Genomic DNA, 18,832 nt, shown 5'->3' with positions numbered 1-18,832 from the left:
GTCATCAGTTGATGCCTATGGCCTTTGTAAGTTATTCTGTTTCTAAAACTGGTCAACTTCTTTCAAATGTAAAACAGTATATGAGTACTGAAAACCATGCAAGTACACCATACTGTAATAGAACCAGGTTTTATATTAATACTTATACAGATGTTTAAGAATTCATTGTTTAAGTACTGTCCTAGTTACTGTTCTATTGCTGTGAAGAAGGCACCATGACCAAGGCAGCTCTTATAAAAGGAAGCATTTAATTGGGCCCTGGCTTACAGTTTTAGAGGGTGAGTCCTTGATCGTCATGGCTGGAGGCAGACAGGTGTGGTGCTTCAGCAGTGCCGAGAGCTTACATCCTGGTCCGCAAGCAGCAGGCAGAGAGACACTGGGCCTAGCAAGCTTTTGAGATATTCTCAGTTAGACCACCACATGTGCTGTGCTAATGCTCTACTTTATTTATGACTATAATTTGCTTTTGTGGCAGGGAAGAGGATCTCATGTATCCCTGGCTGGCCTTAAACTTTTCATGTAGGTGAGGATGACCTTGAACTTCTGATTCTCCTGCCTTCTGAGTGAGTGCTGGGATTACAGATGTGCATCACCAGTCCTGGTTTATGTAGTGCTCAGGATTGGACCAGAGCTGTGCGCCCTAAGGGAGCACTCCAGCTGACCCCATCTCTAGCCCCATCTTTATTATTTTGGGGCAGACTTCTGGTGTTGCTCAGGCTGGCCTTAAACTCAGAATCTTCTTGCCTCAACTTCTGAGGCATGCCATCATGCCCTACTTTTTGTGTTTTGTTTGTATTAGTTTTAGCTTTTGTTTTTTTAGGTGACATCTCTGTTTCTCAGCCTGATCTCAGACTCCCAGGTTCACAGGAACACAATACCAAGACTGCCTTCTTTAATATTTCTAAGCATATTAGTTGCTTAATTAAATGAGCTCTTTTCTGGATATTGTGGTCACCCACTAAGTTTATGCTGATTTTCCTTAGTTAATGTTGCCATTGTTAATATTAATAAATCCTTTAATCATCAGTAACATATGTAATGGATCAGGACTTACATATCATCTCTGACTCCTTCTACTGGAATGTGTCTCCTCTGCCCCTTCATGTATTCTCTCCTAACTCTTAGGTAAATGATTTTAGTTGTCATGAGTAACATTAGCTACTATGATCATCAGGAATATGTACTAATTTTAACGTTAGCTCAGCTAGGCCATAAGATTGAGAACATGGTTGTGGGAATATAGCTTCATGCATTGCATTTCAAGGACAAAAGAATTCCTGAAATAAAGGCCTTCTCATATCTATGCAGTTGCTTCTAAGTTTGTAGAATTAAGAGCTAAGAAAATCTGAGCCCTAGCCTTGCTGTAACCCAGTTTGTAACATAAACCAGCAGTGGAGCCTTTATCAACTTACATAATCGTCTGGGCTTGAGTTTTTACTTTTCATTCTGGTTATTTTGTTAGGAAAGTCTAAGAACTATTCAGCTTGATGGTGCAGGAGTCTAGGCAGGATGGTAAAAACACTGATTAACAGGATGTCTATCAGTGTATATCAGTATATCAAACATGCAGGAAGTTTGTTCCCAGTAACAACAATAAATCAAAACCAAGACCTTCCAAACATTTATCAATCAATAGAGCACTATGACAAATCAAGAAGTTGAAAATGTTCTGATTTAAACCCTGAACACTCTGAAGCTGTGGCTGTGTTGTGAGTGATCTATACAGGTCACTGCTGTCAGTCCATACCTTGGCACTCTGTCTTCCTGTAAGCCCCGCCCTCCCTTGTCATCCTCTTTCCTGCAACTGTTTGTTAGGGTGCTTGCCAGAGATGGCCAGGAATTTGCTGATTCTAGTTGCCAAAATGCAATGCCTCTTCGGCTTCCTCCTGAAGGACGTGTGGCAAACAGGGGACTCGGGCAGACCTGTCGTGTCACAACAGGTGCCCACCAGTGAGGCAGTGTTGGTGGCATAGGAGAGGATGGCAGCTGTGGGTTGGCTAGGGAAGGTGGTTTCCTCGCTGGAGTGCCACCATCACTGCTGTGGCGGAGAGGATGAGTGTGGCATGCTTGTTAAGACCTGGAGGCCCAGGAGAGACGGCTCAGCAGTTAGGAGTCTGTGCTGTTCTTCCAGAGGACCTGAGTTCAAGTTCAGTTCCCAGCACCCACTCAGGTGGCTCATACCAGCTGTAGCTTCAGCTGCAGGGATTCGTGTCTCAGCATTAGGGGCAGAGGCCAGCGGATCTCTGGGTTTGAGGTCAGTCTGGTCTACAGAGTAGTTCCAGGACAGCCAGGGTGACACAGTGAGGCTCTTGTCTCAACAACAAAATGAAACAAAACAAAATGATGTGGCCCTCAGTCTACTATACCTGTTGATGCAGATGGGGCGATTCAGGGCCCACGGTCTAAGTGGTGTTAGAACTAAAACCCAGCAGCCTCTTTAGAGTGAAGGCAGCGGATGGGGTGATTTGAGGGCCCAGGGATGGGGCGATTCAAGGCCCACGGTCTAAGTGGTGTTAGAACTAAACCCCAGCAGCCTCTTTAGAGTGAAGGCGGTTGAGTGGCCACACAGCACTCGGTTTTGCCTATCTTGTATGTGATGACTAATGAAAGTCTAATGTCTAAAATTACTAAACTGGATTTTACAAAAACTGTTTTCAGGTTCAGGCCACAGTAGTTGGCTTTTTAGCAGCCGTGGCAGCGATCATATTGGGCTGGATTCCAGAAGGGAAATATTACCTCAGCCACTCCGTACTTCTGTGCTCCAGCAGTGTGGCAACCGCCTTCATTGCCTCTCTTCTGCAGGGTAAGTGATTTGTAAATGTCTGCTTGGCAATTTTTGACCTTTTAATAAAAGGATCCATTTCCCAGGTTGGTGACTTTTTTTTTTTTTTTTTTTTTGTTTTTCGAGACAGGGTTTCTCTGTGACTTTGGAGGCTGTCCTGTAACTGGCTCTTGTAGACCAGGCTGGTCTCAAGCTCACAGAGATCTGCCTGCCTCTGCCTCCCGAGTGCTGGGACTAAAGGCATGTGCCACCAATGCCCAGCAGGTTGGTGATTTTTTTTTCCTCTGTGGTTTTTTTTTAATAATTTTTTTTATTTTCCATTTTAAATTTAGATAAGAAACAAGGTTGCTTCACAAGTCAGTTCCAGGTCCCTCTCCCTTTCCCTCCCCTCCTCCTGTGCCCTTCCAGGTTGGTGATTTTTAAAATGATATTTGTTCATGATGAAAATGGCAGAAAATGTCCACATAAACTTTAAATAATCTTAATTTAGATGTATTTTTATGTTACTATTTATTTATGTATTTACTTTTTTATTTATTTGGTTTTTAAAGACAGGGTTTCTTTATGTAGCTCTGGCTGTCCTGGAAATAGTTCAGTGGACCAGGCTGAGATCCATCTGCCTTTGTCTCCTGAGTGTTGGGATTAAAGGTGTGTGCCACCACTGCCTGGTTTATTTCATTATTTATAAACACAGTAGAAAGTGGGATTTTTGAGGTTGTTCCCCTTGGCCACAGATGCTTTGGCTCAGTCTTGAGTAAGAGCAGTACACTAGCCAAGACACTCACTGTTTTCCCCATGTTAAGTGAGCTCAGAAAGGCCGTCCTGGAGGCTGGGGATATGGCTCAGCCCTCAAGAGGACTGACTGCTCTTCCTAGAAAGGCCTTCCTGGGAATCTCTCGGGGGGGGGGGGGCTTTCTGACCTGTCCCAAGCAAGCATTCCAGGAATGCTCAGTTTCAAAAGCAGTCGCTCATTCCTGGACTCCCAGGGGACCTGAGTGCAGTTCCCAGAACCCACATGGGGCAGCTCACGAATGCCTGTGACTACAGCCCAGCGTGAAGGCTGGGTCCAACACCAAGGGCCTCTGAGGACACCTGCACTCATGTGTGTGCTGTATGTCACACAGGCGTGCAAGTATACACATAAAAAACGAAAAGCACCCCAAACTTTAAGTTTCTGTGACGATGTAAATGTAGCATTGTGCCTGTGCTTAGCATGGCCTCAGATCAGAGATTTGCCCACCTCTGCCTTCTGACTGCTGGGATTAAAGACATGCACCACCACCCGCCACACCCCCTCTTTATTTGTTCTTTTCAGATTTAGTTATGGGCATGAATGTTTTGCCTACGTGTATGTATGCCGAGCATGTGCATGCATGGTGCTCCTGGAGGCTAGAAGAAGGTGAATCCCCAGAAACTTGAGTTACATATGTTGTAAGTCACCATGCGGGTACAGGAGCTGCCGGTGTGCACTTAGAAGTGAGCCACCCAGCCCTCAAAGAGCATCAGTTGTAGACGTAGTCTTGCCATTTCCCCTTCTTTTTTTCTGAGTTTTTGTATTTGTTTTATTTTATTTGAGTGTCTGTTTTGCTTGCGTGTATGTCTGTGTCCCACAGCGTCAGGTGGGTGTTAAGAATTGAACCCAGGTCCCCTGGAAGAACAGGTGCTTTTAACCTCTGAACATATCATCTCCTAAGAGTAACTTTTATAAGCGTCTCCTGTTCTGAACTCTGGTTTTCAAAATTTAATTATATCCTGCTTCCTAACATTTCACTGTAGGCAATAGATGAAGCATTTTTAGTTACCACATTGTTTTGTTGCTATGTATATGAATAGGATGCCTCTTTTTACCCCTTTTCATTCAAGGGTTAAAATGAGAATCTGTACTTTGATATATATGCATTATGTGTAAAGCATATGCCTCATTAAATTCAAAATTTTAGTTTTACTGTAATTTTACGGTAAATGCAACACTGAACCAGTGATGTCTTCTGTGGTCTCTTGCAGTTTGCTGAAGGGCATTTTGCCAACGGGTTACAGTAAAATATTTTGTTTGCATAATCAGTTTATTTGAGCATTCTAACCGGAACTGTTGTGCTGTCTCCCTGCTGTGTGTTTCAGGGTTTTGGGAATGGATTTTTCTGAGTCAGAATCTAAAGTCACGAGCATTCTTTCTCCTAGGAATAATAATGGTTGGCGTCATCGTTGGCTCAAAGAAGACAGGCATAAACCCCGACAACGTGGCCACACCTATTGCTGCTAGTTTTGGTGATCTGATAACTCTCGCCATATTAGCATGGATAAGTCAGGGTTTGTACTACTGTCTTGGTAAGTTGACTTGCAGCTAAAGGTGGCATTATTCAGTCTTTAAAGACTGTCAGTGTGAAATGTCATGAATCCATGGTAATCTTCGTCTGTTAGAAGCGGCAGTAAAATTGACTAGAACACTGTAACTCAAACATTTATTATGTGTTGTGGTTTTCCTATGTTTTTTCTTTTACTGAGTTCAGAGCTCTGAGGAAATGTTTTTCCTAGGTTAATTATTGTTTTTCTGTTTTGCCCCGTCCACCCTTCTTTCCTGAGGCAGCCTTGTTCGTGTAGCCCCAGGCTGTCCTCAGACCTGCTGTGTGGACAGTGCACACCTTCAGCTCCTGGTCTTCCTGTTTCTGCCTCCTCATTCCACCTCCAAGCATTTGGTTACAGGTGTGCAACAGCTGGGTGTGCTTTGGCATTTTAGACACGAAGATGGAAGTTACGTGTGTTCCCCAGCTACTGGCGTTTAACACAAGCCTGTCAGGCCCCATGGTTTCTGTGCCTTCTTCTTGTTGCACAGCCAGTTAGGAATCACCCTGCACTGTTTTGTTACATGCTTTGAACACAGAACACAGGGTTTTCATGACGGTTTTGTTTTTGTTTTTTTAATTTACCAGTCAGTTTTTTTTCCTACACCAAAACCCCATACTAATAAGTAGCCTCAAGACAGCTAAAAACTAAACAAAAGACACATCCTGAAAATTAGCTTGAATACCGGGTGAAGTTAGAGTCATCTTATATACAGATTCCTGATGAGTGGTGATGGGAAATGTGTAGAATCCAGTGAATTGCTTTAACTGGAATGTGTGCTCTGGGACCACAGTCAGTTGTATTGAATCTGATTTGTGAGCATGAGTTAAAGGCAGAATATTAGTTTTGCATTCATTTTCATGTTAAGTTGTGTGCATGTACACATGCATGTATCAAACGTGCAGTTAAAAAACACTTCTGTAATAAAATTATTTACAAGCCAACCCCAAAACAAATATTCATTCACAAATTGGCATGGGTTTTGTACAGCTTTGTGGTCTAATTTTGAATGCATCTAAAGTATACTTAAAGTTTGAAGAGGAACTTCAGATGTATGTTTGAGCCAAAGAGAGGCTTTAATCTAACAAACACAGTGAACTGTGTGTGGCTTTGGCAGGAGCATGGGAAGCTTCATTCAGTGTGTGTCACTGTCCTAACCTTGATTTGATGGGTATACTGTACTATTCTCTTAGTCTGTTAAACTCATCACACAGCCCACAGGCCGACAGCTGAGCAATTTGTCATCCTTACCCGGGGGTCCAGGCTGTTCATTATACTTTGTTTTTTGTTTGTTTGTTGTGGATCTGAGAATTGAACCTGAGTCCTTGCTCTGTGATACACTGATACTTTAACTGGAGTGAGGAAAATGCAGTTACCATAATCTTAGAAAGCACTATTATTAAGTATTGTTTAGGATTTTCTAGGCCTTTATTTGTCTCCTGAGAGTTGGCTTTGCAGTGTTACAGACCCTTTTCATTTCATCTGTGTAATTGATGCCCCCATGGGATTTTCTTTTTAAATGGACTACCGGTTAATTCTGCAGTTAATTTAATAACAGCTTACAGGTGTTCTGAAATCTCATTTTGTTTGGATTGCCAAAGTGTCTGCCTCTCGAGCACTAGGGGGCCTCAGAAGATCAGCAGTTAGGTGCCTGGCATTTCCATTCTGAATACAAAGATTAGAAGTAGGCATATTTAAATTCTCAGATCCTATTCATCTTGCTGAGTAGCCTGGTCCTTGGAAACAACAGTATTTTCTGAACTACACGGGGAACACTCGGCAGTGTTCAGGGAAGAAAGGAGGATCTTTTTGGTAGTTGTAAGCTTTGGCTATAGAGGCTACATACTATGTGTTCAAAGAATTGGACACAGGAAAAGTTCCATGGTCTCAGTTCATGAAGAGGACACAGCAGTTGTAAATACATACATGCCCAATGTCAGTGCTCCTAAATCTAGGAAGTTTATTAACCAGATGGAAGAGAAGTAGAGGACAATACAAACATAGTGGGAATTTCAGCACCGCATTTTCGACAAGGGTGGGTCATCTGGATGGAAGTGCAGTGAGGAGATAGAGGCTGGACTTGAGGTGGATAGTATCCTAGGAGCCTGACAATCTGCAAAGCGTTTCGTGAGCAGTCAAACGATGCACATCCTTCTCATGTGCATACGTCATTTTCTACAACAGACCCCACGTTAAGCCATTAACAAATCTTAATGAATTTAAGAATCATGTTATATCTTTTGTCACCATGATGGAGTGAAACTAGAAAGCAGTGGCAGAGGGGAAAGTGAAGAACATATAAATATACACAAATTCAACAGTACACCTCAAGCATGGAAATGGCTCAGAGAACTCAGAATGGAAGCTAGACATCCTAAGGGATGAGAATGGGTGCAGCAGGGCAGTTCTAAGGAGGGTGCTCCTACCTGTATTAGAGAAGACGGCGAGTAGTCTAATACTACACAGCAGGAAACTGCAAAAAGAGCAAACTAACCCAAAGTCTGCAGGAGTGAGTAAGTGCATGAGTGTAATTAATCCAAGCAGGAAAGTTATGGAATAAACTGACAAAACGAAGGGTTGGTTTCCCCTAAAATGAAAATAAAATGGCAATGTGTTATTTACCTTAGACTACAAAGAGAAAAAGACTATGAACTAAGTAAGACCAGAAAGGAAAGCATAGACATTGTAGTCAGTACCCCGGAATGGAGAGGATTACAAGGTGTTATCACGAAGAAGTACATGCCAAAAACCTGGCCTCTGAAGAATGGATGCATTTCTGTAAGCATACACCCCTGAGATTGAGTCAGGAAGAAAGCGAAGACTTGAGGAGACAGGTAGCATGTAGGCTGGAGTAGTGATTAGAAAGAAAAGAGGTTTGCGTGAGTGTGCAGCTAGCCTGGGCTAGAGGAGACCTCGTCTCAGCAATCCAAACACACACTCAGACAAACGCTGAAAAGTTAAAAACCCAGGAAACAAATGCTCCTGGAAGCATTCCGACAGAACATTCATGCTCGTTTTATGAGGCTGGCATCTCAGACTGATAGCAAGGCCAGAGAGCTGCCTCAAGGAAGTCGTTGGCAGTGGCCCTGCTGGACAGAGCTGATGCAGCCTCAGAAAACACGAGCGGACAGCTAAAAGTGTATCAGTGAGGGCAGCCCCTGTGATGATGCAGGGCCAGAGCGCCCATCTCACCTCTGTTCAGCACCAAACTAGAAGCACTAACAGCAATCAGACACGAAAGGGGGCAAAAGGCATCCAGCCTGAAAAAGGAAGAGTTAATTATCCCTATCTGTAGATGACATGGTCCCGTGTATGTTTAAAAAAAATGAAGATTCCACCAAGAAGGTTTTAAAACCAATTAAAAGACTTCAGAATGTGAATCAGGAGTTAAGTCTTTATTATCTGAGCTAGAGATTGTGGTGTGTGCCTATAATTCAGACATTGAGAAAGCTGAGCCGAGGATTTTGAGTTCAAATCCAGCCTGGGTTACATGGCAAGCTCTAGACCAACCTTGTTTCTTTATGAGACACTGTCAATAAATACACCTACCCATCCATCCACAAATCCATCTACATACATACATACATACATACATACATATATACATATTATATATGTCTACCTGTGCTTGTCTGAATTGTTATAGAACTTCATTGAGGTGGCTTTCATGACTTTATGTTTGGTCAGTGTTATAGCTTTTTATCTAAATACAGTACTCCCTCTCCCCTTTTAAAAACCTATTTTGTTCACAGCAGGAAGTCAGTGGACTAGACATTAATTAGAGTACTGCCTTTGGCCTTACCTTTCTGTTTGAAATACAAACTTCTTGACAAATACTGGGTTTTTTTAATTTAATTTTTTGTAGTACCCTTGGTGCTGTATGCATAATAGATATTGAATAAATACTGTTTTACCAAGTACATTATCTCTTTTGAAAATGATTTAGTTAATATGCTTAAAACTTACTCAGGTGGCCCTCTAATGACTCTGGCATGGCGACTGCCCAGGAATATCATTGACTGTAACAAAAGCTTCCTTCGCATGAGGACTCAGGATTAGTGACATAGTGTATGGCATGTTGGCTCAGCACAGAGCTCTGGGGATTAGTAACACTTCAGAAAAGTAAAAATGGAAAGTAGACGTGTCGAGAAAGATCAGATGGAAAGAGATGAACTGTGGTAATGTGAGCTCTGGCTTACGTGATTATGATGTGCCTTTATGTGCTTAGCAGGGAAATGTAAAGGCTGTGCCCATTAATAGGGCTGTCTGCTTCCATCACTGAGCCAGCAGCTGGAACCTCTCAACACAGTGGCTGCTGGCTGTTTCTTTGTTCTTGTTTTCATATTTCTTTTCCAAGCAGAGTTGGAGCTATCAGGAAAAGATTTTCATACAGGTATGAGTTTTGACTTTAGGGAGAGAAAGCATATAGGAAAAGATGTAGGTGTGGGTTTCTCAGGAGACTTGCACCCAAGTGTCCTTAACAGTGGCCTCATGTAGGAGTTTGGCTTCTAGAGTGTAGAGGTTTCTTTTTTTGTTTGTTTTGGTTTGGTTTTTTTTGAAACAGGGTTTCTCTGTGGCTTTGGAGGCTGTACTGGAACTAGCTCTTGTAGACTAGGCTAGTCTTGAACTCACAGAGATCCGACTGCCTCTGTCTCCCAAGTGCTGGGATTAAAGGCGTGCGCCACCACCGCCTGTCTTGAGTGTAGAGGTTTCTAAGGGACTCCATTTTCTTTTAGTAAATGAGACCGTAAAGGGAGGCACCTTCCTAAGCATGTTGGGATGGGAAGACAGGCTGATTAGGTAGAGCCACCGATCCACGAGGGTGGAAGAAAAACAGACAGGTTCTGACCAAAGGAGCTTCATGAGTGTTTGAAACTCTGAGTCTACACCCAGGAAAGTGTGGGTCATTGTTATTTTAACATCATACTGGAAACATCTCTGTAGAGGGATATTGTGTCTATGCAGTCAGTCTTCAGCAGAGTTTGTTTATTGTGCTGGATTGACTCTGAGCTGGAGAAACGTTCACCAGACTCAGGGGTAAGAGGTTCCTTTCCTCTCCCACACCTTGTTATTTTCTCTGCTTTCCTGTCCTGCCTCAGTTTCTCCCTCTGGGATCTTATATCCTTAGTCTTTAGGATTTCTGAGCTCACAATCTATTTTTGTAATCTCTACTTCTAAACAAGGATGGAGATCTTGCAATCTAGGGATTGGAAGTGTTGATTGCCTGATCTAAGGGAGGTGTGAGAAGGTCCTAACGTGGAGACGAGAGGTCCTCACTGGATGGGACTCTGCAAAAGAGGATGTCTTTCCTTGGGATGCTAAGGCACATAAACAATAAACACAGCAACTGAATTGATTGCCTAATGTTAAAATTAGCACCAGAATATAACTTTAAAAAATTATGTGCCAGGCTGTGGTGGTGCATGCCTTTAATCCCAGCACTGGAGGCAGAGACCGGTGGAGCTCTGAGTTCCAGGACAGCCTGGTCTACAAAGGGAGTTCTAGGACAGCCAGAGCTACACAGAGAATCCCTGTCTTGAAAAACCAAAAATCATTTAAAAAAGTCATTATGCATATGAGAATCATGATGACATATTATTAAAACTTGAGGCAAAACTTGATAGGAGGACTAAGGACATGTCCCTCCAGCCTCAGGAGTGTGTGCAGTACTCTGCCCTTCTGTGTGAGGTGGGTTGTGTGCTGTGGCTTGCAGAGGTCAGAGGACAACTTGTGGGCTTGTGAGTTCTGTGGATGAGACCCAGGTCAGTAGGCTTGGGGGTGTCTTACTTGTCATCTCCCTGGCCATGTGCTCCTCTTTAATACCAGTAGAGTTCTGTCTGTCTCGTGCTACTGAAAGCATATCAAGGATGGGGTGGCTTATTTAGTTTTTTGTGGGATGGCTCCTTTAGCCTGTTGGAATCAGTGTCTCGTTAAGGGAAGACATCAAGGTACTTGCCCATGGTATCATTTATGAGTAAGGCAAGATTGAAACCCTGCTTAACTCTCCCTGTGTCTTCTGTCCTCTATTGCATGAGTTTGAGTCTGTGCCTGAAGTCTGCCTTGTGAATCTGTCCTATGTGGCTGTGTGTGGTCTCTGAGTATGTCTGTCCCTGTGTGTCTTTCTGAGTGTGTCTCCCTGTCTTAGGATTTCTATTGTTGCAGTGAAACACCATGACTAAAAAGCAAGATGCAGGGGAAAGGCCATTGCTGATTTCGCTGAAGGAAATCAGGACAGAAACTCAAACAGGGCAGGAACCTGGAGACAGGAGCTGATGCAGGGATCATGGAGGATGCTGCTTACTGGCTTTCTCTACCTGACTTGCTCAGCCTGCTTTCCTATAGAACCCAGGACCCCCAGCCCAGGGATGAAACCATCCACAATGGGCTGGGCCCTCCCCCATCAATCACTAATTAAGAAAATGCCTTATAGGCTTATCTTCCTTTCAGATAACTCTAGTTTGTATTAGTTGACATAAAACTAGCTAGCACAGTCCCTGAAAGGGGCTTTGCTCTCCTTTGAAAGCAACAAATAGAAAGTTGTTCAGTGGGAATGCTTTACAGAAATCTTGAATGGAGTTTTACAGAGATGAAATCACTGGCCCCAGCTGACCCAGATAACAGTATTACAAACGTCATTATTTACCAGAGTTTCCATGTATTAGAGTCATCATTTATGATGGATGTTCATTTTATAATACTGCTTGTTTCCAGCAAAAGATTTTCATAACACACACGTATTATTTTTTAGTCAGGGGCATGGAAGAGTGCATAACTTAAGATTACAGTTATGTGTAGCTTGAGTTGATTACATGGGAAATATGAGGAAATAAAGCTGACTGTTGCATTGTTCTCTTAAAGGCAGGTAAAACATGTTGAATCTACAGTAGGGCAGCAGTCTTAAGTCTTAAGTGACCTCAAGCTATATTATTAATTCTGGCTGTGAGGTCCAGCAAAACCTCTTAGAATGTAAATTATTTTGATAATATTGCATTACCTCAATTTCTGGGCTTAATAGTAAGACCCCTGAGTTGTAAAAAAGGATGTCACAAATTATATACAGATAGCATGGCAGAATATGAGAGACTACCCACAGAGGGCATCTAGTGGTTGATAGGTTAAATGGAAACTAGTGTGTCATTGTAGTGTTTATGCATTAAGTTAACAGCAAGAAAAGGAAAGCAGTGATACAAACCAAAGCATAAAACAAGATTACGGCTGCTGATACATCTATATGTAGGACTTCCCTTTATGGTTACTGGTGTAGCACTTTAATCCCAGCACTGGGGAATCAGAGGCAGATGGGTCTCTTTGAGTTCAAGGTCAGCCTGATCTACCTAGTGAATTCTAGGCCAACCAGGACTACATAGTGTAACTGTCTTCAAAACTACAAACCAAAAAACAAAGATCTAATTGTCAATTTTCACTGGGCATGCATTTCTTCTTTGTAGTGGGTTAAATTTTCACTGGGCATGCATTTCTTCTTTGTAGTGGGTTAAATCAGGCTGGTGGCATGGTCCTGCCTCTTGAGTATGGCAGATACAGAGCAAACAGGCTGCCACCACTTCAGGCTGTGGACTGATAATCCTGTTTACCTAGCAGCACAGGAGAATGGAACAGTAATGTTTTCCCTTAGGTGAGATGAGTCATGAGTCCTTTAACAATTTTTTTTACTGATCTGCTGGGGACAACAGAATCTGTGCTCTCTGAGTCCTCTAGTCATATTCAGTCACCTATGTCCTTGTTTGGGTGGCCCTTTTCTTCTTGCTTCTGTATAAGATGGGCTTATGTTGCATTCTGGGACATAATTACCAGCAATTTCTGTAATCTTACCTACCAGCATTGCTACAGGTGTTGTTGTAGCTTGTAGACACCCTGGCAACCCATAAGCTGTATTCTCTAGCTACAGAAGTAAACTGAGGGTTGGGGAATGTTCTATTAATTTTATTTTTATTTTTTTGGTTTTATAAGACAGGGTTTCTCTGTATAATGTTCCTGGCTGTCCCGGAACTTACTTTGTAGACCAGGCTGGCCTCGAACCCACAGAGATCCACCTGCCTCTACCTCCCGAGTGCTGGGTTTAAAGGTTTGTGCCACCACTGCCTGGCTTGTCCTCTTAATTTTAGGTAAGGATTTTCAATGCCAAGTTTTATTATTGGGCCATGTGTAGACTTATTTCCAAGGCTGGATTGCCATAACAGTTTCCTTATCTTTTGGACATTCCCACAAACTGGTTACTACAGAAGCTCATTTGAAAGGGGGGTTGATTAAGGCAGGAAACAAGTCTTCATATCGAAAGAGAGTGAATATTATTAACCTGAAACAGTTGACCAGCTTTTCTCCTTTTAGGCAGGATCTCAGAAGCAAAATTGGATTCATTTTCATTCTTCCACCTTCCCTTGGGAAGGTGACTTGCTAAGGCTCTGTGGGTGCATCAGATCCAAGCTATTTCAATCCCTTGAGAGTTGCAGGGCACCCCCTAGCTGTTTATGGCATATTCTAGAGTCTCACTAACTTGATGTGTAGGCGTGAAGAGTCCAAACTTATCTTGTCTACCACTGTGTTTGATTTATTTAAAACACTGTGACATATTTGAGTGATTTTTAGAAGTCAGTTCTCCAAGAAAGTGTGACGTTATTAGTGAACTTTTGGGGAAAAGTGTATAGTGTGTTACTGTGTTGGTCACACAGTTGGTATATAAAATTTGTCACTCTACAGTTGGGAATTTAGATGAGGACAAATTCCATCCATGAAGTGATTTAGAATTTGCTGGAAAATGCTGCCAACTTTCCACCAGGTGGGAGCCAGGACCATGGAAGTGTAGTCGTGTTTGACAGTTCAGCGGAATCAGAGCAGTTTGTACAACTTGGGCTTTGTGAATATACTTTTCTATAGTTTAAGTACTGCATACATGAACTCTTGCTGAGTGTGAAAATCCCAAAGCTTCATGTGTTTTAGTTTGCAGTTGTCTGTTTGCCGAATTAGCAGAAATATGGTGGCTTGAAACAATGGTGTTTTATTTTCTTAGTTCTAGAGGTTTGATACCCCAGATCGTGGAGGATAGATGTCAAGGTGTTGGCAGTGATGGCTGCTTCTAGAAGCTGAGGGGGAGAACCTATTCCCGCTCTTTCCGTGTGGCGGCTGCGCATGCTCATTGCTTGCGGTGCCCGCTTCTGCTCACATTGCTCCTTCCTCTGCAGATGGGTCTCGTGCTCCTCTCACGCGCATGCCCGTGATCACATTTCTCCCTCTGCAGTTGGGTCCCGTCCTGCCCCTCTCACGCGCATGCCCGTGATCACATTTCTCCCTCTGCAGTTGGGTCTCGTGCCCCTCTCGCGTGGATGCCCGTGATCACATCTCGTTCCTCTGCAGTTGGGTCCCGTCCTGCCCCTCTCACGTGGATGCCTGTGATCACATTTAGGACTCACCCAAAGCATCCACACAGCCCTCTCACGTCAGAATCTTTGGCTTTATCATTTCTGGTAGCCCTCAGTTTCCGGGTATCTTTGTGGGTTAATATACACTTACCACACACAATACTTGTGATGTATTGAGATTTTCATACAAAATACTACTCTAACCAGGCTGTACTAACCATGCTTCATTTAGAAAAAGAGCATTATTCTACATTTTAATATGATGCAGAAGTTTGTGTTAGGCTTTTAAATGACCATTTTCTTTTGCAAATTGTGTCATTAATGGTTTTTCTAAAAGTGATTCTTTAATTTTCTGACATCAATTAAACACCAGATTGAAATAGAACACAGTTGTAGTAAGTCATTTGGAAGCACTGGTTTCATGATTTTCCCGCTTTTTTAATGCTTAAGAAACTGACTTTATACGTTATATCTTACACTTTCAGAAGAGCTGTGATCATCAAGTATCCCGGAACATCCACTTACAGACCCTCAACTTCACCCAGCGTTAGCACTGCCTCTAGTTGGCTGAACTGTTTCCCCTTTTAGGTTTTCCCTCCTTTATTTTCCAATGAAGCCCTTAGGAATCAGGTAACATGCACCATGCAGCCCTCCTTCCTATGTGAACAGCACAGTGGAGTTTTCCTAAGGTCCTTCTGTCTTCACCTATTCCAATTCCAGGAAGTTTCCCTGCCCCCACAGAAGCCTGGTAGACACGAGCACGCTCCTTATGACGCTCCCTGGCTCCTGGCAACTGCTGATCTGTTCTCCATCTGTTGTTTTGTTTCTTCTGAACATTTCATCTCATGCCTGGCTTCTTTCAGCCAGCATGGTGTTTTCAGGGTTTGCCTATATTTCCACAGGACCTGTGGCTGACTCTTAGTGTGGACGATTACCCCAGAATGAGTTAATAGCATGGCTAATACTCTCTTGGATGAATACACTGCCTTTTCTTCTTTAACCACTTGATAAATGCTCAGATCATTTCCACTTTTGCAGGTAGTGCCTCAGTGAACCTTGACCTAGGAGTTCCAGTGTGAAAATGTGTGCTTCCAGTTCTGGTAGGCACCTACAGAGTGTTCTGGGTTACGCGCTAACTTGGTTTAACTTTTTGTGGATCCTCCAGGGCACTCATTTTTTTTTCCCTCCGGGGAGTGCTCTTCTCAGCTTCAGATGACCTCCCAGACAGGTAGAGAAAAATGCTGTCAAAGCCTGTGGTGGAGCTTCCGTCTACCCAAGCACGATGCCTTTAGCCTCTCCTTGGTGCTGTGGAGATTGTTGGCAGGGTTAGGTGTTCTATGAGGTAGGAATGTTTCCGCTTGGAATGTCATTTACCATCATCTGTGGTTTACAAGAACCACTGGGAATCCCTTCAATAAGCACACGCTTTCCATCTTTAAGAAAGTAATGGAGAGGCCCCGTGAGGTGGTTTAGAAGGTGGGGCCCCTTGCTGCCAGGCCTGATGACCTGGATTTGATCCCTTGGTTCAAGGAGAGAACTGACTCCTGCGAATTGTCCTCTGACCTTCACACATGTGTCATGGCTTACAGGCATGTGTGTGCACATGCACATACTAAGTAAATAAATGTAAAATTAGGAAGCAATGGAGAGACTGACAGCAAACCCAGCATTAGCCAAGCTCTTTTAAAGTGGAAGAAAAGTAAAACTAAATTGTGTTACCATTGTTGTCCATTTGTTTGTTTATTTATCATGAGACAGGGTCTCACTATATAGCTTTGGCTGGCCAGACTGGCGGGAACTCAGAGATCTGTCCGCCTCTGCCTTCTAAGTCCTGGAATTAATGGTGTATACCCTGTTTCTGGTGCAAAATTAATTTTAATTTATGCCAATGAAGATAATATTTGTGTAGGCAGTTTTAGTATCTGTAATAATTAATTATTACTATAAATATAAATATTGCCTATTTCCTCTAGAGGGTAAAACTTTTATCTCTAGGTGGAAACTTTTATCTAGTAGGAGCATCTTCAGTCATAATGGGATCTTTAACTATCTTAAGCTCTAAGCAGTAGTTCTCAACCTTCCTAATGCTGCGACCATTTGATACAGTTCCTCATGCTGTGGTGACTCCCAACCATAAAATTATTTTTGTTGCTACTTCATTAACTGTAATTTTGCTACTGTCATAAATCATAATATAAATATCTGAGATGCAGGATATCTGATAAGTGTCATAGCTTGTTCACGCAACCTCAGCACTTAGGTGGTGTAGGCAAGAGCATTAGGAGTTCAAGACCATCCTTGGCTACATAGTAAATTGAGGACATCCTGGAGTACCTGAGGCCCTGTCTCAACCAAGCAAAGCATTCTTCTTAAACTTAAGGTTATGTGACTGCAAAGACTGTGAGAACAACTCTGTCTTTAAGTAGCGAAACCCTTGCTAAAGAGGGTAAGTGTTTTTGTTACAAAGAAGATCAGGAATATCCTGGCAGAAATGTTTATAATAACACTTTGGTTAATTAAAGAGGTGTTTATTAAATCTTAGGATAAGCCTGGTGTGGTGGTGCACACCTTTAATCCCAGCATTTGGGAGGCAGAGGCAGAGGCAGGCGGATCTCTGAATTTGAGGCCAGCCTGGTCTGCAAAGCCTAGGACAGCTGGGGCTACACAGAGAAACCCTGTCTTGAAAAACAAAACAGCAACCACATAAAGTCCTTAGGATAAAATAATGCTTTAAATAAAATATGGAAGCAATTTCCAACAATAAGGAAGCATGAAATGTAAAGAATTTGTGACTTGGGAGCATAGAGTTAATTGAAGTTCATGCTAAAGAAGGTTTGCATATTTGCATACTTGTAATTTAGCTCATTAGAGTAACATCAACCTTATAGTTTCATTAGCTCACTCTTGTAATTGTTAGAGAGCTAACTAAAGTCGTATGTTATATAAATATTTACTTTAAAAATTGTCATCTTTCAGATCTAAAAATTGTTATTATGCTGTGTGTTTTGCCTGTATGTATGGAAAAACTTGCAGGGATTGGAAGTGTTGATGTGTCTGGTCTAGGGGAGGCGTAAGAAGGTCCCAGTGTGGAGACAAGAGGTCCTCACTGTGGCACTCTGAGGAGAGGATGTCTTTCCTCAGCATAGTAAGACGAATAAACAGTAAACACAGCAACCGAATTAATTGCCTAATGCTAAAATTAGCACCAGAATATGACTTTAAAGATTACCATACACCTGAGAACCCTGGTGATAAGTCATTAAAGCTGGAGGACCGAGGACGCAGTGTGTGAAGTGCCCATGGAGGCTGGAAGAGGGAATGGGATCCCCTGGAACTGGAGTTTCAGATGGTTGTGAGCTGCCAGGTGGTTGTTGGGGATTGAACCTCGGCCCTCTGGAAGAGCAGCCAATGCTCTTATCCACTGAGTCATCTCTCCAGCCCTTTTTTTTTTTTTCCTTTTTAAAGCTTGGGGGGGGGATCAGGGAGTGTGTGTGTGTAAGTGTGTGTGTGTGCCACACCTTATATGGAAATCATTGGGTAGTTTTCAGGAGTCCATTCTCTCCTGCCAGTTAGTTCAGGATCACATTCGGGTGTCGGCCTTGCCTTCTTGGCCTTCTTGCCGGCCTACTGTACGCTTTCTTTTGTGTTGTCCTTTTGTGGCCTAGGCTGGCCTTGAACTTGTGATTGTGTGTGCGCCACCACACCAAGCAAGTCACCTTAATTATATATTTAATTGGCTAGGCTTGTAAAAACCACTTTAGGTACTTGGAAAAAAATCATGAGAAAAGTGATGTAAGTAAGCTATATCAGTGATTTTCATGCAGTCGAATATTCCAAGCGTGGTTGGCTGCTGGCACCGTGAGCACAGGCTGCTCAGGGTCCCGTTGTTCTGTTTCCGTGCACAGCGTTGGACTATTTTGTGGGCGGTTAACTAAGCTCTGCTTCGAAGTTACATTGGGGAAATGTGGAGCAGACCTCGCCCCAAGGCCTGTGTCCTCTACTCAGATGGGCCTTTCTCAGGTGTCCTCTGATTGCTGTCTGCTCAAGGCACCGCTCCTCTGCTGTTGGATGTTCCCAATTCGGTGTCCGCAGGCTTCCGAGGGCTGTTGAGGACGCAGGTCACCTTGTGTGCGCATGTGCGAACGAAGTTCACTCCGCACACAAGCTTGCCATTCACTTCCCAAGCTCTTCCTCTGCGAGTCTCCTCTCCTGCTCTGTCGTGTGAATTCATGTTCCCCAGGCGCGCGCGCACGCACACACGCACACACGCACACACACACACACACACACACACACACACACACACACACACACACACACACACACACCAGACTAA

General features: G+C 43.1%; 1 protein-coding gene across 3 annotated transcripts in view; it reads left to right on the top strand.

Annotated features, from left to right (window-relative positions):
* Positions 1 to 18,832, top strand: part of Slc41a2 (solute carrier family 41 member 2) — a 108,470-nt gene that overhangs the window by 39,792 nt on the left and 49,846 nt on the right. For all 3 annotated transcript variants that reach the window (XM_040755164.1, XM_040755165.1, XM_040755163.1), the window contains exons 5-6: positions 2,659 to 2,803; positions 4,961 to 5,107. In XM_040755164.1, coding sequence (XP_040611098.1) covers positions 2,659 to 2,803; positions 4,961 to 5,107 — 292 coding nt within the window. The remainder of the gene's footprint in view (positions 1 to 2,658; positions 2,804 to 4,960; positions 5,108 to 18,832) is intronic.

Source organism: Mesocricetus auratus, unplaced genomic scaffold (assembly GCF_017639785.1).
Source record: "Mesocricetus auratus isolate SY011 unplaced genomic scaffold, BCM_Maur_2.0 Super-Scaffold_100011, whole genome shotgun sequence".
In the NCBI taxonomy this organism is placed as follows: domain Eukaryota; kingdom Metazoa; phylum Chordata; class Mammalia; order Rodentia; family Cricetidae; genus Mesocricetus; species Mesocricetus auratus.
Note: the sequence above shows the minus strand (reverse complement) of the source record. Positions and strands in the feature narration are given on the sequence as shown.